Genomic DNA, 21,475 nt, shown 5'->3' with positions numbered 1-21,475 from the left:
AATAGAGATCTTTCACACAATGTAGTTGTTTTGGCTCATTCTGGTATCACACTTGTACTGGAGGGATCTCACTGCCCAGTCAGTGAAAGCCCCATTCCCATAACCTCACACATGTCAGATATTCACAGTTGTCTATTTCTCACTGTGCCAACATTCAGGGTAGACCCTTTCTCCAATTCTATCAATTTTATGAACTTGGGACATATAGCATCAGGTATTTCTTGCTCCCACTAAACACAAAACTGTATTTCTCTACCAAAACATAGTTTAAAACCAAGCTGGTGTTCTTGTACATGCTTTTCTTGACACTTCCGTATTTGTCTCCCACATCAGTTAATACCTTTTTTCCCCTTTCAGTGCACTTTCTTCACTCTTTTAGCAGTCACAACAAAACCTTTACAATGCCACCTTTTAAATTAAGCTTTCAAAGGCAAAATCCTAGTAAAACACAATTATAATACATTTCAGGGTAGATTTGCTTCCATACTGCCTCACTGAACATGAGATTTCTGACCATGCCAGTTTTCACTGCACACGCAAGGCAATGCATCTCGCCTTTTCTTGTTCTGGTCTCTTCTAAAGCCATTTTGCTAGAACTACCAGAGCCAGAATCAATCCATCTTTTCCCTTTTACACTTGGATGTGTATTTTCATGTCTGATATCAACGCTATCACACCCTCAGCAGCTGGATAGGTAAAAATGACACTGGTATGGAATGAAGGAAAAATGTCTGTGGTGTGTCTGGTACAACTCAGACACTGGGCAACTCAGCTGTCGTGATTCTTCTATAGACACAGACACAATTTTTAGCTGCTTTTCATGGCCCTGGCCCTCCCTTGTGACAGAGCACACACTACAATGACATAATTTGCATGCCTGGCCTTGCTCTTCCAGGATAAGGCACATTTCATTGCTCCAGCATACCTCCAAATTGCTCACCTTCCTCTCTCTCCCCTCTCCGAAATGAAACAGCTCAGTTTACTCATTGTGCAGGGGCAGGAAGACAAGGTGAACTGTAGGAGTGGTGTCAGAGGACAACTGCCTTCCCAGATGGCACCAAAACAAGCAGTGTTCACCCCGTGCCTACAGCAACACCTTACAGCTTCCCTTTCAGCTTTCCCCACGATGCCCTGACAGAACATTCCCTCTTCCCAGCTGTGCCCAGGGATGAGAAGAGAGTGACAGTGCAGTCATGTATTTCCCATACACAGCACCAGTAGTTATTAAGAAATTACTGGGTGACTTGAGGGGCAAACCCATCTCCCTCAATCACTTGCACACTTAAGAAAACATGCCACAACCCATAATTTGCTGTAAAAATAGTGGGATAGTCCCACTTCCTTTTGCCTGTCTCCCCACAGCATTCTCTCTCTGCCCCAGGGCTTGTCACAACATAGAGCCATGACAGGGTTGTGTGTTGTATTGCAGCCTTGCCAGTGCTATTCCCACTGCCCATCCTGGGATTCTGCTTGCCTATACCTGGGACATGCCTTTCCAGGAGAAAACACCTTGCCTAGGAGTTGGACTTCATTGATCCTTGTGGGTGCCTTCCAACTCAGGATATTCTACAGTCTTGTGGGCAGGGGTGGAGAAAGGAGAGAAAAGTGCATCATTCTCAAAGCACTCTATCAGCTCTGTTGTATCTGGACTCAAGCCTGAAACATCTTCATGTGCAAAGCAAGTCACAGAAGAGAACTAACAATGAGAAGGGTTACTTGAGCCATACCAACCATCAGGACTGAATCCTCACTGTTCTAAATACTGTGCACTGAGACACTGTTCCTGTCCTGCAGAGCTGGCAGCATACTCAGAACATCCCTGCTCCCCTAAATCCACCAACAGAACAGAAACAGATACACACTGCACCTTCTCAACTTCACAAGCAGCCTGGCAGCCCTCACCTGTAAAACCAGACAGCGATCTCGGAGTACCTCAGAAAGGAAAGTGACTCAAATGTTGCAGCTGGATTACATTTCACAGGTCTAGAGTTACCCTTGGTCACCTGCACTATGGAATACCTACAGCAAAACTTCTGCATCTAAACTCAGGCTTAATACAAGGATTTTGTCTGGAGCCCAGACCCACTAAAGATATCTGCTGCTACAGCAGCAGAGCTTTGCTAGGCACTGGTATGGCATCTTTTCTTTTGCTGTGAAAGCTATACTCTTCCCATGTACTCTTTCCAAGTTTCCACGAGCCTCTCATCACAGGACAGCAATCTGTAGTGAAGGTTTAAGGGCCCAGGTAAGAGTTAAGGTATTCAAACAATTTGTGTAGGCATTTTTGATCATTACACCTGTAAATGTGAGTGTAAACACACATACCACATAGCTTACACATCTTGATTTTTTGCAGCTGCCCAGCAAGGTCATGGGCAAAGCATCTTCTTCTTCTACTCATCCCACTAGTGGCCTTTGTGTTAGCTTAATGCTGCTTTGTGCATCAATTTCTATTACCAAGTGAATATGCAAGTGTAGCCATGGCAGCCACTTTGTGGCAGATGGGAACAGGGACCATGTCCAACTAGTTACAGGTCTGCTTGTAACTCACACTTGTGCCCCCTGATTATCCCTGGGCTTCCACAACCTGAACAGATTCATAAGCTCTACTGCTGGATTTGTTGACGAAGCAGGAGCTGTCCCTCCCCTCTCCTCCTCCAGTCACACCCTGTGCAAGGCTGGGTCTGCTACCAGTGCACACCTCCGCTCTGCCCATGGAGGGGATCACCCAGCTCGTGGGTCCCACTGGGCACCACCCCAGCCTGGCCCAGGTAAAGATTTGCGACTTTCTGTGTATGATCAGCACCAGGAACCCCAGTGCTTAATGACTCTGAGCACCAGCGAGGCCATGGGCAGTGAACCTCACACACTGAGCCCCTGCCTGCACCTGGGTGTTCAATTTGAGATCACAAAAAGGTGGCTTGGTGTCCAAATGTCACACACTTCTCCGTGACACTGAAAATAGGATATGTTTTCAGGAAGGGAATTTATGGCCAGCTCTGCTTTAATGCAGTATTCTCCCGGCAGCAGGGTCCTGTGCTTCCTCCCACCTCAGTTCCTTCCTTGTGTGCTATCCAATTACAGTTTCTTCAGCCACTCCTCCTCAACCTCCCCCAGCATCAGAACATCCTCTATTTTGTACACATTTACATATGTGTCTGTTTATCTACATAAATTTGTATACGTCATGATAATAACTTTCCCTCTTCTAAATTTTTTCCACTATCAAAACCAATAGCCCTCCCCCTGACCTTGCACTGAACTTGCACTAAAGTCATGGGAATTTCTTCTTTGACTTCATCTCACTTTTAATCCAACCCCCCTAACATGAGGTCAAAACAAGTCCCCACCACAGGCTCTGTTCCTCATCCTTCAGTGTTCTGCATGGGACTTGAAGGAATGGTGTTTCAAATAATAAATGGGGAATGGGTTTTGTCTCAGCAAATCAATTCTACCGAAAGAGCAAGGAAGCTGGAGTCCCTTGTTAATGGAAGAGACAAGATTAATGAAGCTTTCCCAAAAGGGCACCCCACCTTGCTCAGCACTGAGCACCACTGAGAACTCACATGTAGAATGCATGAATGCATTAACTTGGAACTTTTCTGCACCACTGAACCTTTCATAGGTGGCAGCGTGTCACAGCCAAGGCTTAGACCTCCTTTTCTTACGTTAAATGCGCTTTCCCACACAACAAATTTCAACACACATTTCTTGACCAAAGACATAAAAGCCGCTGATCTAAACCCAGTCCTGGTTAAACCCAGTTCTCCCAAGCCATGCAACAGAGTTAACCTGCACTACTGAGTAAATCAGGGCAGCTGCTCTCACACATATGCTGCAGAGGGAAGGCGAAAAGATACATCACCTTCCATGAAGATTTAAGGTAAGGTGTGCTTGTGACAACTCTTAGTTTCACCAACTCTTCAGCTTGCCAAAAGGAGTTCCATCCTCTGCTCTTTCTCTTCTGGTGGCATAGGTTTATGTGTGGTCTCACAACAAACCGCAACAGGGAACCAGCAGGGATGACAACAGGCAGGCACGACGGCTTCTTTCAACAGCAGTGCCAGCTGAGAGGATTTGTGCAACCACAGCCTGTTTATCCAAGCCCAGAAATGTAGGAACTAAATGTGTGATTCCCTCTGGCACCTAATCCTGCTGTTGGAAGAAGTGGTCCCTCACCATGTTTCTCATGCCCAGTGTCATGCTACACTTCTTCAGCAATCTCTCTGGCTGATCCAACTTCCATATTTTTTTGTTTAGGGAAGGGGGTTAATATTCAGTTGGAGCAGTGACTGGACTGATTTGAGGCCACTGGGTCACTAGAGCCGACCCTAGGGAAGCAGCAGGAGCTTGCAGTCACGACTGGATGAGAACTGGATCGTTCCTTCAGCAACAGCCTGTTGTTCTGCTGGGCTGCTCATCAAGTGAAGCCCAACTCCAAGCAACACAAGTTATTCAATCACAATTCCTGGGGAGCCCTGCCTGGCCACAAACATCAGGCCAAGCACCCTCCACCGCTGCTCTAAACCACACTGATCACGTAGACTCCAGCTCCACAGCTGCCTCTTCCCAGAAGGAAGAGGTCAGCACAGCTAACAGCCATGGACTTGCAGTACAGCAGGCCATCTTTTAGCTGGAACGTGTCATTCTGGCAGCAACAGGCTCCGTCATCTGGCAGGAAAACTTGCATCAAGACTTCATGGTTAGGAGCCAGGCCGAACAGATGGAGATAAGAAATTAGCGAGGGTAATCAGCCATTGGAATAATTTACCTGGGGAACCAGTGCAGCCTATCACTTGATATCTTGAAATCAAGACTGGGTACTTTTCTAGTAGAATTTGGGATTTGATGCAGTGATAACCAGCTGGGAATGTAAATACCTGCCAGGGGTCAGGTGAAGGTATCTGTCTCCAATTGGCTGATACTCTGAGCATCAACTATGTGATTACCTCAGGAAAGAGGGAAATAACCTCTCTGTAGAGCCCAAGTGCCAAAATAATACAGCACAACTGCATTTGCACTGAAGCCACTTCTGAGTACTTCATTAAAAGATTCAACGGGAGTTCAGTGAGGAGCTGCAAAGCGGAAAGGAATTGCAAAACTTCCCAGGCATGACTACTGAAATAAACTAGCTGTGGATAATTTAGCCAAACAGTAACTAAGCAAACAACATCAACTGGAAAGATACCAGATGACGGAAAGCACAGTAAACTTTTAGAATCAAACATCCTTGGAAAAAAATGTGATTCCAATTAAGAATTTGAAATCCCTTGCGGGCTGTTTCTTAAATTTTGCCTGGAATGACTATGGAGAGTGAAATGTTATATGAATACAAACTAATTAAATAAAACAGCCCACTTTAAACAAGACTCCAAAGTAGAATACATTAAAGAGAAAAAAAGAAGGAAAAAACCATCAAAAACTACAGCATAATTTGGCTCTTTCCTGCTATAAAGCACATGAAATAAGTGAACCATAAGAAAGGATAAGACTCAACAGAACAAACACAATAACATCCATCTAAAGTTAGCAGGATGAAATGGAAAAAAAAAAAAAAGGCCCATGGAACAGACTCTTACCATCAAAATCTATCAGGATGCACAAGAGGTTCCCAGAGGAAGTATTTGTGTCCCACTATTTCAGAGAACAGGAGCACCAATCTCAAGCCCAGTCGCCTGCTGTCACGAGTGACTGGACCGTACAACCCCACTGAGATTTAGCCAGACCATGAGGCTGCTATACAGGCAGGATGGGACAAATGCCACCCTCAAATCACCAGCTGGCAAAACGAGGTTCTACACAGAAGCCAGCTGAGCTGCTCCTAACATTAACAAAAACGAAGAAGAGCTCAGATTTGTTACAACTTCAAGCCTGATTTACGGATCCCTCCTCCTCGTCCAATTCAGGTGCAATTCTGAAATCTGGGTCACCCATACATTATTCCTCCAAACCAAGCCACCTCCCTCAGGTGCAACCCTTTAAAAGGACTCTGCCCTTATCCAAGCCATCTCCAAGTCGTTTAGGTTATGAGAAACTCCAAAACACCAAGGAATCAGGTCACAAAACTTCCAACAACACATTACACATGTGGCTTGGTCCAGGAGGAACAGGCACCCAGCTCCAGAAGCCAGCATTGGCATTCACATCCAGCAGCACCCTGGTAAAATCTGCAACAAGTCAACACTGATGAGCTGAGCTCAGATCTCTGACCCCATAATTCCTACCAGGTTTGATGCAGTCTTAGCCAGTATCTGGGAATAAACGAAGCATCAAGCAAGGACAAACATGGGTGCTGGGAGGACGATGGGTCAGGTGAGAGCCGTGGGAGCTCGGATTCCCCCCCTGGCAGGCTGGTTGTGGCGCTGGGGTTGCCATCAGAGCTGCTGCGGTGGCCGGGGCTGCAGGAAGGAGGCAGGAAGCGAGCAGCAGGCAGGGATCTCGCCTTTCGTTCCTCTGCCTTCCCTCCGTGACAGGCCATAAAAGTCACGAGGCAAGGAAGAAAACAAGGAGGTGTCCAGAGTTCAAGCACAGCACCCCCGCGACTCCCGGGCCGCAGCTCCCGGCGGGAGCTGAAAACCCGGCGAACACCGTGGGATCTCGCTCCTGCGTGGGAGGCACCATTTCTGCGGGAAGAGGCTCCTGCTGCCGCTTGGCAGCCAAGCCTGGGACCGGGCCTGCGCTCCGGGCCCTCCCTGCTGACGGCAGCGGGCAGGGGAGCGGGGGCCGGCGGGCGGGACGGGCGCTGCCGTCGGGGCGCGGAGCCCCCGCCAAGGATGCGGCCCCCAGGGGCTGCCCCGGGCCGGGCGGACCGGAGCCCCCTCCGCCGCCCCCTCAGAGGACACCGGGACTCCCGCAGCGCCCCCGCGGCGGCCGCGACCCCGGGAGGCTCCGCGCCCCGATGGCGCCCGCACCGCGCACCCGCACCGGGCCCGCCGCGGGAGGAGCGAGCTCTCGTTCCCCGGAGATCCCTCCTCCCGTCCCCCTCGGGTCCTAAAATGGTGGGTCGGCCGCCCTCCCTCCCTTCCTTCTCCCCCCCGTCCCGTCCCCCCCCCCCCACCCTCCCGCCCCGCGCTCCCGGAGCCCGCCCGTCGCCCCCGCCCCGGCCCCGCGGGGCAGCCGCCCCTCCGTCCGTCCCGGCCCGGGCTCCGCGGGGATCCGGCGCCAGGCCCGCGCCTCTCCCGGGAATACGGCAACGGCGATCCCGGGAATACAGCAACGCCTCTCCCGGGAATACGGCAACGCCGCCCCCGGCGGCCGCCCTTACCTGCGCCGGGCTCACATCGTGGGGCCGGGGCCAGCGCAGCCCCTCCCGGCGCCCCTCGGCCGCCGCCTCGCCGCCGCCCTGCGCGGGGCCGCAGGTATGTCATGAGTGCCGAGCGCGGCTCCAGGTGAGCCGGGCACACCTACAGGAAGGCAGGCGGGCCGCCCTGATTGGCGTGCGGGGCCGGCGGCCGCGCTCCGACGGCACCGCGGCGGGGCAGGGCAGGGCAGGGCGGCTGAGGGGCCGCGGCGGACACGGCGGCTCTGGCCTCGCTCCTGGCTCCGGCCGGCCACAACCCCCCGACACGTCCGAGCGGAAGGTATTTTCCTCAATTTTTTTTTTTTTTTTTTTTAATTCAACAGTAAGAATACGGGTGAAGGTCCTAGAGGAGCGGCTGAAGTCGCTGGGTTTGTTCAGCCTGGAGAAATCTGAGGTCAGAGCTCACAGCAGTTCTGCAGCTTCCTTAGGAGGGAAGGAGGAGGGGCAGGCACTGCTCTCTGCTCTGTGTGACCAGGGACAGGACCCGAGGGAACGGCTGGAGCTGTGTCAGGGGAGGGTTAGGTCGGATTTTAGGAAATTTTCTTCTCCCAAAGGGTGGTCGGGCACTGAACAGGCTCCCCTGGGCAGTGGTCACAGCCCCAAGGCTGCCAGAGCTCCAGGAGTGTTTGGACACCGCTCTCGGGCACAGGGTGGGATTGTTGCGGTGTGCTGTGCAAGGGCCAGGACTGGATGATCCTTGTGGGTCCCTTTCACCAGTGATTTTGTAATAACTGTGTTCCTCTCAGGTTTGGACATAGCACTTGTTTGCTTTGCTTCTGGAGTGCACCTGACCCACCAGCCCAGGTGTCTGAACCAGTTTAAGACTCAGAGGTGCTTTTTATTCTTTAAGCTTCCTTCATTACCCTAGTCTCTTGTTTTCCCACTCCTTAACTTGACCTCTGTGTTTCCTCCCAACAGGCAGCCAGGGGTTTAAGGAAAAGTATTGGGTTGTCCCAGGCTTTACAGGATTACAGGCAAGATTACATTCAAGATCATCAATTAAATGTAAATCAATGAAACACCTGAATGCATAAGAAATTGATCAGGACATGGGTAGAAAAACTCTGGGGGCTGCATTAAAAAGCTGACTCCACAGCTACAGTTCCTGGGCATTCCGTCTCTCGTAGGTACACAGGTGCTTAAAGGGAATCCAGGATTTGTGTGAGGGTGCACTTTGCCATGGTGTATATATAGATCTTTGCTCACTAAAATTGCGAAGTGTGCAAAGAATTATTTTAGGCAGGTGGCTAAGGAAGGCATTACCTATTTTATATATTCTGTCTCCTCAAATTGATATCCAGAGTTGTTTCTTTGCTAAGTCTTTTTTTTTTTTTCCCCGAATCATTTCCTGAGGCTTGCAGGTGTGTATCCTCCAGGATGTGCTCTGAAGATTTCAGCAAATAAGAAAGAGGGAGCTTGGCTCAACCACCAGAGAAACCCTGCAGCCCACACCCAGGCAATCCGGAACCCTCCCTTCCCTGCGAGACCCCGGGGAGGAAAACTCCCCTCGGATGTGGCACACGGAGAGCTCTCCCCAGCCAGCCACAGAATCATCCTCATGCTTGCTGCTGCTGCCTTCTGATTCAGTTACTCCTTTAATTTGTTTGTGTGGGTGCCTTTTTTCAGCAGAGTGGATCAGCTCCTGCAGCTGAGATTCCCATTCCACATCACTGCATTTACAGTCAGCAGCGAGGAAAGGGATGCCTCAAATTCCCGGAAGCGGACTCTGGATCATGTCTCTCTTAGGTTGGTGTCAGACCTCTGGGACATGACATAAATAGCCAATGCTTCTTCCCACTGCATTTTCTAAGTTCCTAGCAGCTGGCAGCAAGCTGGAGTTGGTCATCCTGACTGGAAAACTGCTGCTCTTCTATCCAGAAAAGGGCAACTCATTGTCTGAGGTGGGATTAACCTCTCCCCCTGTCCCTGGCACCACCAGCAGCTGCAGAGGCAGTTTTCTGTCTGGTTTTTTGAATCATGTCTTGAGATACCTTGCGTTCTCTGCCCGCTGCACAGAGAGTTTGAGTGCCTAAACACATCTGGAACCCTGCACAGGGGGAGCAGGAGAGGTCCTGTCCCATGCTGTGAGTATCCCAGGTGGGTTGGACTGCACTGTCTCTTAGCCCACCAAAGTCTGGCCTGCAGCAGCTGAATGCCTGGTATGCCCCTTTCCCTTCAAGGACATACCTCCTTGGGGTGTAGATATATATATATATCCCTGGATTTATGTCCCCTCCCTGCAAAGAGGCCCAGCAGTACCAAGAGCAGGGCCCTGTACCCTGAAGTGCTCCTGCTTCCTGCAGTGCCTTGTGCTATCGTCATGCTGAGGGGCAGCTGGGACATTAACCTCCCACTCCTCCCACTCCGACATCCTCCTCATAAACATCCCGTCCCGCTCAAGTCCTGTGCTGTCACATCCTCTTGCTCTGCAGCAGACACTATTCTGGGTTTAGTTCTATATGCAGAGCACACAGCTGGGCATGCCAAAATCCAGGCAGGCAGCAGGACAGAACCTGGCAGTAACTTGGTTCAGCTGCTGACTTATCACAAATCCTGCAGAGGAGGAGAGTTGTTTAAGGATCTTCTTAAAATTAAAATCATCTGCTTGAACTCTCCTTGGAAAGCCAGTTTGCTTCCCTAGGCATGTTCAGCAGCTGAACCTTAATCCAAGCAGATGCAAACCTGTGTATATGGCATGAAAAACCTTGGTAATAATGGAAGGGAGCAGAGGAGAGAGCTTGGAAGCTGCAGCACAGTAAGTTTACACAAGCAGCAAGTAAAACACCCATCCCCGGTGAGTCAGTCCTGGCCGTTTCCTTCATTTCCTCCAAGGCTCGCTGTGAACATCCAGTGGTAACAGCCCTTCTGAAATCCACTCGTCTCCTTTCCTGCCCCTTGTTTACAGCTTTTCCTCAGCAGGGAGCAGTGTCCCAGCCTCCAGCACTGCATTTTCACTGCAGCAGGCTGAGAGAAGTGCAGACCCTCCCCTGGCCTCAGTTCACCTTTGGTACCGCAGTGCTCTTGTTGCTTTTGTGGGTGCCAGCACCTTGAGATACAGCAGGTGCTGAGGTAAGAGAGGAAAAAGTGTCACAGTTGCACAATATTTTTTTAAAAAAATTTTTTTAAAAATCTTGAATGCAGCTGTATGATTGACAGAGGTTCTATACCCCTACAGCCACGCCTTTGGATTCGGTCCAGTAGGGCAGAAGGGATGCAGTGGGATATTACGTTGTTTTAAGTGTGCAAATCATCCCTCGGAGATAGGGCTTGGAGCTTCCCTGCTTCAGATTAAGGTGCATCTCATGCTCTGATTTCCCCACATGACAGCAGCTAGGGAGGAGGAGTATTTTTAGCTTTTGTTTCTTCGTTTGTTTACAGGAAGTTCTTCGTTTGTGGAAGCGAGCTTGGGTCTGTCTTAGTCTGAGAATGTGCTTCAGTGCCAGTTGTGGATGCAGTTATAAGGGTGAACTGCTGCTGTTGTATGGCAGAGCCATCATTTATCCCAGGTGTTCAAGAAACTATGGGCTTCACACAGACAAATACTGATTTCTGGGATCTTTCCTGAAATTTCTTCAAGGAGATGTCCAGGTGGCTGTGGCAGGAAAGTTTAGGAAAATACAGAACTGAAAAATTCCTTCAAGTGGTATGGCTAGAAATGCTTTTCTGCATTATAAATCCACACTGCTGACATAACCTGGGTTAATAACAGTAGCTCTGGGACAAAACTCATATTGTCAAAGAGCATGAACATCGCAAGAGAAGCACAGACCAAAACAGGCTTCCCCCATTTCCTTCTCAAGTGCTTTCTCCTGAGAATCCCAAATAACATGCAGCCAGCAAGTGACCTAGACACAATGCTGTGTTTGCTCTTAAGGAGTAAAACCAGGAGCAAAATAATCCAGTTAAATGATGTATCTTTATAATCCTTATTCAACCTCATCCACTTTTTTTTTTTTCATAAAAAAAGCAGTAAGAACTCTTTGTACAAATGGATACCTGCATATGAGCCATGGAGGGATAGTTTTTTGTCATGATGAATTATGTACCAGTTCCAGTGAAGGTCTACATTGGATGGATTAAGTGTGAATTGCCCATTTAGTGTGTTGTACAGATTTTTTCCAAAGTAACTGCAGTGCCTGGCCTGATGTGCAAGTCAGGCCATTGTCCTACACAGCTAAATTCCCCCTTTTTTACAGGGTCTGCCAGGAAAATTCAAACAAATGGACAAGGCTACAGACTGTCTTGAGACAAAGACTGCTGTTAGAGGCACGAGGGTAAGGGAAGGTCTGGAGAGTCCCTGCCTGTCAGCCATGAAAGGTGGTAAAATAATATTTTTATTTACCCACATCCTGTAGCCTGACATTGCCTAACAGTTCACTTGATTATAAGCTCCTGCCTGTTCTAGGGATGAGGTGGTTCTGAACTTTTGGATGTGGGCCTGGGGGAAGCTGGTGGGCTTTCCCAGCTCAGTTTACAGCTGCAATCCAGACTGGTGTCAAGGAAAATGACTGCTCATGCCACAGCTTCAGAAAGGTGTGGGCTTCACACATGTCAGTGGTGGTTTCCTTGACCTTCCCTGATTTTGATGGAATTTGAGGGTAGGAATGGCCAGTCTCAAACAGCAAAAGCAGGCAAGACTGCCTCGGATGTTACTTTAGTTTCACTGAGGGTGTAAAAAATGTCAGCTGAGCAAAAGGCAAGACAAACTACTGTTCATGACATTAGCTACAAACCAAAGAATGAAGAAGAAAAAAATCTCAACAATGTATCTCCTGCTCAAGATTTCACATGAATATCTGCAGCAAAACATGACTCAAAGCTTCACATCTATTTGCTTATATACTGTTTTTCAAAAGACAGAAGGAAATAGCTTAAAAGTTAGTTCAATTCCATTAAAATCCTTCTATTTGGGATTAATAAAATACAGATTTCTTGCATAAGCAAGAAGCTCCTTTGAATAAATATTGGGGAAAAAAGGAGCTATACTAAAGGGGTTATATTCTCTGAAGCAGTTAACTAACCTTTAAGGATACATACTGTGGTTAAAGCAACCTGTTTCCTGCTCACCAGTAGCATTTGGCAACTCAGTGATGGAATTTTCAGTGGAATAGTAGTAAGCTCTTACATTTTTAGGAGGATTTCCCTCAGCCAGACTTGCAAAAATTACATTTGATATACCTAATGCAGTATAACATCACATTCTTCCTGTTGAATACATGTTTTTTTAAGCCCTATTCCCACCTGATTAATATATAGAGATTTATGTGGAAGTGTCCATGCAGGTAAAAAACACGAGCTTGAATTAAAAGGGGTTTTTTTCCAAAATATATAGTGCAGGAAATGGATGGTTTATGACCAAGAACATTAAGGAGGGTATTTTTTGGTACTTTACACTGAATGTCAGCAGTGTCTTTTACTGAATAAAATTATTGCAGTAATTTCTGGCCTGGAGTCCACACACGTCAGGAGGTCCATGGGCTACCTGAGGAAGATCCACAAGAGATACCCAGGAAATACAAGGCAATATCTGTGAACAAGGATCCAGAAATAAAAGCAGGTTGAAAACCCTCAGTGTTTCATACTATTAAGATGCCTCCAAAAGGACAGAAAGAAATTATGGAGAGAAAAATGTCTACTGGGGGAATGAGTAGTCAGATAAAAGAGGAAGATAGGAAAGTTTTTAGTGGGTTTTGCCTCTTCTCCATCATCCAAAATTTTAATTTTTGGTAATCCAGGATCACAACATTGATATATCCAAAAATACCACACACAAATTTTGGAAAATATTAATGAGAACTGGTTATGCAAACGTTTCCAAACAGCTGTTCTTTTACAGCAGTTCATATAGGCAATTCCAAGCTCAGGTACAATTTTAAGGAAGTCTTTGGGCTTATCCTTTTTCCATTCTGAGATGCTCCATGCAAAAGATACCCCAAGTTGTTTGTTCCTGGCAGGTGCCTCTCCCAGACTGAAATCCCCAGTTGCAGCTGGGAGGCAGCTCTTGGTTTCCTGTGGCGTTTTCCATTTCCGAGTTGTGTAATTCTGAGCTCTGCAAAAAGCTGGATTTTTCCCCAAATCCTTCTGTGATCCTTCTCTTGCAGCTAAATCCTTTTGCAAATCTGAAGCAGAGCCCTCATGCTGCAGGAAATTGTTTCCCAGCCCACGCCACCTTTCACATCCATGTGCAGGTAATTGCTGGATTGGAGTCTCAGCCTTGCCCTTTACCTGCACCTCACACACTGATGTTTCCCCTCCTTCCTTAGGTGTGAGAAAAAGCCTAAAGGGAGAGGATCCAGGATAATGAGCATTTTCTCCTTTTCCCCTTTGAGAAGTCCAGGAGAAAGTTACTGGGACTCTTAAAATACTTCCACTCCATTTGGAAATACTAAAGCAAGAGCTTCATCAGAGTCTTCCTCTGTACTTTCCTCATATATATGGGTGTTGGTGGCAATACCTTACGTTGGGGTGGGGGGGTGACACTAAAGGCTTCTGTAGAAATGATTCTGAACAAACCAATCAGTTCACTACCAGAACATCTAGAACATTTCATTCTGCCTGTTTCCTTCAGATTCAGGTAGGCCACTTAACCTGTGGTCATTTCTTCAGGCTTTCTGCTCCAGCTGTGAGCTCTAGAAATAAATTACTGTAAGGGAAAGGTGGAATATGGACAAAGTCACACCACTGCAGGTACTCTTATTCTAGTTCAGAGCTAGAAATAGTTGGGACCGCTACAAAACTGAGCATGGAGAGCAGAAATGAAAGCAGCATGCTGCCTTCAAGGGGCTTACCAAATATTCCTCTGGTTCCAGCTGAAAGGGAGGATGTGGCTGTTCAAGAGCTGCACGTGTGCAGGTTTTTCCTCATGCAGGTAGCTGCAGCACCTGAGTGTGTGCAGCCAGGTGGGAGGATGACACTCAGCAGCTTTTCCCCATGCTCAGAACAGCTGCCTCTGCCCCAACCCCATCCTGCCCATCCCTCCACACTCGGAAACCACTGTGCCAGGAAGTTGCTTCTTCCTAGCTGAGATCCTCATATGATAATGTCCATATAAGTGTTGTTGCTTGTGGTGTAGGTCAGTAGTACTGACTCAGACCAGCCCTTCACTTTCCTTCCTCTTGCTGGCTAGACACAAAATCCAGCCCACAAATTAATCTGTCCCATTCACCAATAAAGAGGATCCCCTGTTCGTTAAAAAATTGCACACAGAAGTCCTTAGTTTGTATTTAGGTCCTCTTGAATAGCTGTGAAATCAAGCACTTAAAAGTTCAGAAGTCACAAATTCTCCCTGCATTCCAGATACAGTGTTTGGGATTTTGTTTTGGTCCTCTTGGTGGATGGAATTACACGTAGTAGTGTAGCTTTTAACCAGATAAACACATTAATTTTTCATCATCTTAGTTTTTGCAGAGGAGGATAAACAGCTGAAATGTGCTGCCCTCTCTGTTCAGTGTCTTTGCACGAGTCCTGAAGGTGGAGATCTACAAGCCTGGATATCTGATAGTGTAGTGCCCCCTCATGGGAAGCTGTTCCTGACTCTGATTCCTGGCTGCATCCAGGTGAGAGAACATGAGCCCAAACACCATTCTGTTTGCTGTACCTGCTCCTCTGTGTTGGTTGTTGTCACACCGGCAGGTTGAAAGAGCAACTTCCCTTTTCCTCCCTCAGGTAGTTTTCGTTAGCACTGGATTACTGTTCAGGCTTTCTGTAAGTGTTCAAGAAACATCCTCCATTTTATTGTAGTTTCAGCTTTTTAAAAAATAAAATCTCTGTGATTTTAGCCACCCATGGTGGCTTTCCTGGAAGCCCTAAACTTACGTTGTTTACAGGACATGAGTCCTGTAATAGATAACCAATCTCATAATAGAAAAATGAGCACATATTCCTGAATCACCTCCATAATATTGGCCTGTTGTATACTGAGAGAGGATTCCCTGCGCCCCTCACTCCCCTCAGTTCTGGAAAAAGCAACCTTTCCCATAGGATGGACTGTAAAGATGGATGTGAGCTTGCAGAGAAATACAGTCATGCACCCAGGGTGGGGAAGTATTGTTTTTTTGGAACTCTGATGCTGTTGCTGGAAGGGCAGACTGAAGCATGATTGTTTCCTATGAGCAAAGGCACATTTTTCATGAATTGAGCTTTTGTCCTTAACACACAAAAAGGGCCTTTTTGTGATTCACAATGTGTGATATTTTTAGTTTTCTTTGCATTTAGTTAAGAACGGCACAAAAATAATCCTGGAAATAAAACATAAAAGCAGAATGACCCTATAAAAAGAGTGGGGTTTCTGCCTCAGAAAAAACCTTGCTGCATTACTGTAGAGGCTCAGGGTGTAAAGTGGCTGTGGTAGGGGCCACATCCTTGTCCTGTGGTCAACATGAATTAGTCACAGATTCTTCTCTCTCTTCTGACATTTTTACACCTCCTGAGACACATGAGTTGCAGTCCCCAAGGAATCAGAGAATAAAGAAACAAAGACCAGAAGGCTGTTTAGGAGTTGCCGTGTCAGAACTGTAAGTAGATGTTTGATGTTCCATTCCTGGGACCTCCCCCTCCCTTGTTAGTGATTCTCAGAAAACCCACATGGCTTCCCAAGGCCCATCACCTTAGCAGGGTACTCACATCCAACCCCCTGCTACCCCTGTGCCCTGGAGCATTGTCAGATTGTTCTCTGTAATTTTGGGGGTTGTGCCTCATATTCCCTGCAGGACTCCCAGCAGTGGCTTGGACATCTTTGCCTGTATCCCACCTCTGGTGCTGGAATGCCTTCCTGGCAGGACTCACAGTGAGCACATTCCATTCAGGAGCTGATCTCCTGCTGAGGTGCTTTCACTGATACTGAGTAAGGAAGGGGTGAATCCTGGCTCCAGCTCTTCTCACAAGGACCAAACAGATCAGGCTTTTCTTTGGTGTCAACCAGCTGATCCTGAGTCTAGTCAGAACTCCCACCAAAACCCTTTCCACATATATGCCCTATGGGAATATGCCTAGATTGTTTCAGCTTAGATACCCATTCAACAACTCAAAAAACCCCTAACTCTATGTCCTTTAGGTACTCCATTACAATAAGATGTCCTGGTGGCTTTAATTACTCCTGGTGGACTGGAAAGGTCGGAATGCTTCTCTGTCTTGGGAGCATTCTCTGCAGTGGATCCAAAAAGAACCATACGGCCCGGGGGTTTTTTCCAGTGCCTGAGGTATCTTATCATCAGATGGTGGAGAGATGACTCTACAATCTTGCTATGAGACTGGCCCAGCCCACAAGCATTTCAACTGGAATAAAAGTGCCCCAAAGAATATAAAGTGGCAGCTGCTTCTCTACATGGGAGCAGGAGATAACGGAGGAGAAAGGTTGGTTGCAGGAAGGAGGTGCCATGTGACAGAAATAGCACTAAAGGCCTTGCCAGCATTTACCTGCTCAACAACTGCAAGGCAGTTTCTTTGAAATGAAGGATCAAAGTTTTCTATCCAAATAAAATTTTGAATTTAAATGCCTGCATTGAAATCAGGTTTTGTAAATCTATAGTAGCTTTGTTATCCAAATGTGAAACTTTTTATTCATCACCCATATGTTTAATGATCCATGTGACATACATGGATGGTTTTTAGTTTATATTTGAGAAGAGTAGATGGATTTTTGCTTTCCAAAGGCTGAGGGATAGCTTGGCAGTCCATCCTCTACTGAGAGCACAGTGATGTCTGGTTAACTTCTGGTGCAGGGGGTTTCACAACCTCCCAGATAATCTTCTCCAGCTCTGGCTTACGCAGAGAAAGTTTTTGCAACATCTAGTCTTTTTCTTTTCCCCTGTCTTCTTTTCTTTCCTGGATATTAAGTTGGTTAGATCTTATCTCTTATCCAGCAGTGTAATCGCTGCCGCTCTTAATAGCAACCTCTCATGTACTGCAACTGCACTATCGTGTCCTGCCCTATTTCCAGCCTTCTCCTCTAGACTCAATAAACCCAGTTCCCTGGTTTCTTCCCAGAGGTTATTTTGCAAACCTCTTATCGCTGCAGATGTGCTCCCACACCCAGCCTGGACCAGCCTGGCTGTTTGCTGTTCCCTGTCCCGTGCCAGTGATGGTTTCTTGCTTCTCCCCGGCCATGTGCTGCTACACCCCCTTCCCTGTTCCCGGTGGCTTCCCGCGGTGGGGTTGGCCGGGATTCCTGCGTGGGCGTGGGGGGCCCTGCCGGGCCAGGTGCTGGGAGCAGGTGCCAGGCCCCCAGGCCCTGCCAAGCGCAGGAACCGGCATGTGCAGCTCACTCCTCCTGCATCCCAGCCCTGCCAGGAAACCAGAGTCCCCGTGGGACTCCAGGGCTTTGTCCTCAATTCCCAGGTTCAGGAAACTCACCAGCTCTCTCCTCGGGGGGCTCCCAGATCACAGAATCAAAGAATGGTTTGGGTTGGAAGGGACCTTAAAGCTCATCTCATTCTTACCCCCTGCCCTGGGCAGGGACACCTTCCACCAGACCAGGTTGCTCAGAGCCCCATCCAACCTGGCCTTGGACACTTCCAGGGATGGGGGAGCCACAGTTTCTGTGCCAGGGCCTCACCACCCTCACAATAAAGAATTTCTTCCTGATACCTAATCTAAATCTACCCTCTGACAGTTTGAAGCCACTCCCCCTCATCCTGGCCCTCCAGGCCCTTGTAAATTGTTTCCATATTTCTTGTAAGACCCTCTGCATTTTGAAAGGCCACATAAGGTCTCCCCGGAGCAGGCTGAACAACCCCAACTCTCTAGGCCTGTCCTCATAGGAGAAGTTAATTAATTTCTGATTGATTTCTGGTAATCTGCTTTGGGGATTGTCTTAGGGGGAAGAGGTTCCCATCTTCTAAGGAGTGTGAGCAGTTCAGGAACTCCTAAGGAGGAAGGGCTGCCAAAGAACAGGTGTAAGTCCTCTCCTTCATTTTAGGAGCACCAGCTTCCAGGATCAGTTGGAGTCATGTAACCTTGTATCAGCTACTTCAGTGAAAATCATGGGCATGTGCAGTGTTACAAACCAAATCCTTCCAGTCTAAAGAGCCCAAACAGTTATCTAGAGAGTTCATTATTCCCAATATTCTGATGAATACTTTATTATAAAATTGGCACATTCTGCTGCCATTTATTTCACTTTCTTCCCAATACCCCTCCCCCCCAAATAATCCTTATATCATTCCCATGTTTCCAACAGACTCAGTGACCCCAAACCAAGTCTTTTATCCTACTGTCTGGACAAGATACTGCATAAAATGCCTAAGAGCATGGACAAGGCAGTCTCCCTGCTGATCCTGCCATGGGGATGCCAGTAAGAGCTCTCTGCTGCACGTGGCCACTGATCCCTGGCTGTAGGAGCATTGATCCCTGGATATAGGAACCTGCTCATCTGATTCCTCTACATGCTTGTATTTGATTGAAGTGAGACAGTTGGTTCCTAATGGGGGCTGACAGTGGGATAAAAAAGCTGTATTTCCTTCAGAAAATAGAAGAAAAAACCTCCCTAAGCCTATCAAAAGTACACCATGAAAATAATCTCCAAATCTGAAAATATGTATTAATAAAATCAAAGAGAGCTTCTGAACTGTCTTTGATTTTGAAACTTCTGGGGAGAAATGGACACTGTTAGGTGGTGATTCATCTGACCAGTTTTAGGTGTCTACCTTAGGAATAGGTGAATCATGCCCTAGAAATGCTGCTTCAATATTTGAAAAAGGGGCTTTTCTTAGTTTGTTTCATGACCTGTTCTCAGTCTGTTATTATTTACAATGCTTTAAAATTATTTTAAATTTTAATACAGAGTTAATCTTTGCTCAGGACGAGGATGGGCTGATAATACATCTCTGAGAACTGTGGTTTCAAAAAATCAGCAGTTTCACTCCTGTGATTTTGCAGTTTGTCTTCTGGAAGGGATGTGTGGAATAGAAACAGTGAAGTAGTAAGACCAAAGAAGACAGAAGCCCAGAGGGGAAAAAGGTGAGCAAGTCAGAATCTGAAACAACACAGGAAACACAGATGATGTGGTTTCTCTAAAAAGCTTGTTTGCTCAGTTAGAGGGAAAGAGTATTTGTGTATGCATAGCTGTAGTTTTACTAACTGTATATAAAAAAGGCAGATTAATTTATTGCACACACTATCCAATATCATTATATTAGCTATTATATAATGCCAGGATATACTGTTATAGATTTTATATGTGTGTGTGTGTACTGTGGTGGACTCCAAATTTATGTGCAGAGCAGCTTGACAGAAAAGAGCATGTGTAGGAAAGTGGTGGAATAAATAATTTTTTCTTATGTCCAGCGATCCAGCTTTTTAAAGTTGCATCTCTAACCCTTTGTATAGCTAAGAAACAGTTAGGGGTGGTCCCCTAATTCCCCTAATGTACAGATTAACTTAGTGGGACATAGACCTGAGCTTTAAGTCGTGGTCCTGTGGTTGTCTCCCACGCCTAGGCCAGGTTTAGAAGTTCTTCATCACACACATTTTATTCTCTCAGTTGTGTTTGCTTTTCCGTCCCACTGAGCCTTTGTCGAGAGCAACTAATGATCTGCATTCAGTGTCCTTTTCCACGGGTAGGCTCTTATGAAAGCTGTATTTAAAAGTAGAAACGTGTTCATAAACTTTACTTATGAAAAAGGTGATAGACTGAGGTATTAAAGTAATTTAGTTGGGCAGAAGACAGAACTTCATTTACAGTAGATGAACACGCTGTTATGCAAGTAAGCAGCATCCAAGCTATTCATGGAATGGCATTTGTCTTCAATAAATATTTTACATAATACATGCAGGTTATTCATGGAATGGCATTCATTTTTCATAGAAGTTTTATGTAATGCTGACCACTTGGGACTCCCAGGAATTAAAGATTTGATAACAACGTGGTCTCTCGTTTTATTTTCTGTGATTTTGATCTCAGAGCTACAAAAGTGGCTTTAATGTGAGGAGGTTTTTTTTCAGTTCCAGACCCCCTGAACACTTCCAGTCAACTGCTGTACATGCAGGCCTACTAATAAACCTTTGCTTTCCTTTGTGACCTCTCACAGATCACTCAGTACTTGTCTTAATGCCCTCCCCAAAAAAGTCAGCGGCTTGTAAATTGGGAATTTGCATTGTGTCTGTGCTGACTTCAGTTTTGGGAGGTATGGGATGCTATTTTAAAGCCTAACATAATTGTGGGGGCTTTCTTTGTTGCAGGTACTGATGACAAATTCCCCTGGAAGCTCAGACATTAATCATTGTGAAAAGTGAGTGTCAGGAGCCTGGTTATGGAGCCATGGGGCCATTTATGGACAGCCTTTCCTGGAGTTGGGTGTGGGGCACAGCAAACTTCAGCCAGGAGGAGCAGAAGATACTTTGCCTACTGAGTCATGGCACTAAATGTGCTTTTTACAATTATTTAAGGTGAAATTCAGTGGAAGAATGAATCAGGTCATTGGTATTTAATCTGAACCAGAGCTGTGAAACTTCAAGTGACTGTGCAGGAGGGAGGTTGCCATGATGATGTGTGTCATCCTGGGAAAACATGTCCTTGGGCTTACCCCTTTCCTTGTGTTTCTTCTTGCTCATGTAGAAAACCTGTAGGTGTAATAACCTGAAAGATTGATAGGCTTTTAAAAATTTCTTAAATGAAACTGCTGCTTGTCATCCCTAGATACAATTCTGCGATTAAAAAAAAAAAAGCCAGTATTTGCACAGCTTTGTAATTTCCTGGGACAACCCCAAAATAAGCCGTGTCTTTGTCCATGTTTTCAGAGTGCTGCTGCAGTCACAATTATCATAAAGAAAGGAAAACACACAAATGAACCATGCAAAGTAAGATGGTTTGTGGTTGGACTTGATGACCTTAAAGGTCCTTTCCAACCTAAAAGATTCTGAGTAGTTTTATTTGACCTCATTCTAGCCTTCCAGTCCCTGAAGGGAGCCCACAGGAAAGATGGAGAGACTCTTGACAAGGGCCTGGAGTGACAGAACAAGGGGCAGTGGCTTCACTCTGACAGAGAGGAGGTTTAGATGGGATACTAGGAACAAATTCTCCCCTGTGAGGGTGCTGAGGCCCTGGCACAGGTTGCCCAGAGCAGCTGTGGCTGCCCCATCCCTGGAAGTGTTCCAGGCCAGGCTGGATGGGGCTCTGGACAACGTGGTCGAGTGGAAGGTGTTCCTGTCTACAGTAGGGAGCTTGGAAGCAGATGACCA

The 21,475-nt window shown here is 46.9% G+C and overlaps 2 protein-coding genes across 43 annotated transcripts in view; one reads left to right on the top strand and one right to left on the bottom strand.

Annotated features, from left to right (window-relative positions):
- The window catches only part of ARHGEF5 (Rho guanine nucleotide exchange factor 5), a 33,546-nt gene extending 26,149 nt beyond the window's left edge, over positions 1-7,397 (bottom strand). Inside the window, exon 1 of one of the 5 annotated variants that reach the window (XM_042051301.1) lies at positions 7,265-7,397. Coding sequence is in view for 2 of the 5 variants with exons in the window: in XM_042051300.1 (XP_041907234.1) it covers positions 5,580-5,582 (3 nt within the window). In the remaining 3 variants the exon portion in view is untranslated. The other 4 variants (XM_042051303.1, XM_042051302.1, XM_042051300.1 and 1 more) reach the window with 4 other exon arrangements.
- Positions 7,398-7,885: 488 nt separating this feature from the next.
- On the top strand, positions 7,886-21,264 carry LOC121675673. 38 transcript variants are annotated; one of them, XR_006020181.1, is made up of 8 exons: positions 7,886-9,201; positions 9,317-9,384; positions 11,497-15,813; positions 16,009-16,142; positions 16,353-16,651; positions 18,477-18,700; positions 19,080-19,255; positions 20,477-21,264. XR_006020181.1 is itself a non-coding variant. In XM_042051305.1 (7 exons), the coding sequence occupies exons 1-7, from the start codon at positions 11,521-11,523 to the stop codon at positions 20,481-20,483; spliced, it is 627 nt and encodes a 208-aa protein (XP_041907239.1). In that variant the 5' UTR covers positions 7,886-11,520; the 3' UTR covers positions 20,484-21,264. The 38 variants fall into 38 exon arrangements, 1 of the variants encoding a protein (XP_041907239.1); XR_006020160.1 differs by having other exon boundaries at positions 7,886-8,131; positions 8,219-15,813; XR_006020185.1 differs by lacking the exon at positions 9,317-9,384 and having other exon boundaries at positions 7,886-9,046; positions 14,699-15,813.
- Positions 21,265-21,475: the final 211 nt, after the last annotated feature.

Source organism: Corvus kubaryi, unplaced genomic scaffold (assembly GCF_017639235.1).
Source record: "Corvus kubaryi isolate FWS band 111438036 unplaced genomic scaffold, C.kubaryi_AGA036_p1.0 74, whole genome shotgun sequence".
NCBI lineage: Eukaryota > Metazoa > Chordata > Aves > Passeriformes > Corvidae > Corvus > Corvus kubaryi.
The sequence above is the reverse complement of the archived record's forward strand: the minus strand, read 5'-3'. Positions and strand labels throughout refer to the sequence as shown.

What these genes read in the sequence shown, in the direction of transcription:
- LOC121675673 (XM_042051305.1), top strand. Translation starts at nt 11,521, where the DNA reads ATGGACAAGGCTACAGACTGTCTTGAGACAAAGACTGCTGTTAGAGGC. An exon ending in CCTTTCACATCCATGTGCAG is followed by an intron (nt 13,489 to 14,698) that starts GTAATTGCTGGA and finishes TCATCATCTTAG; the next exon opens with TTTTTGCAGAGGAGGATAAA. An exon ending in ATCCTGCCATGGGGATGCCA is followed by an intron (nt 18,591 to 19,174) that starts GTAAGAGCTCTC and finishes GTGATTTTGCAG; the next exon opens with TTTGTCTTCTGGAAGGGATG.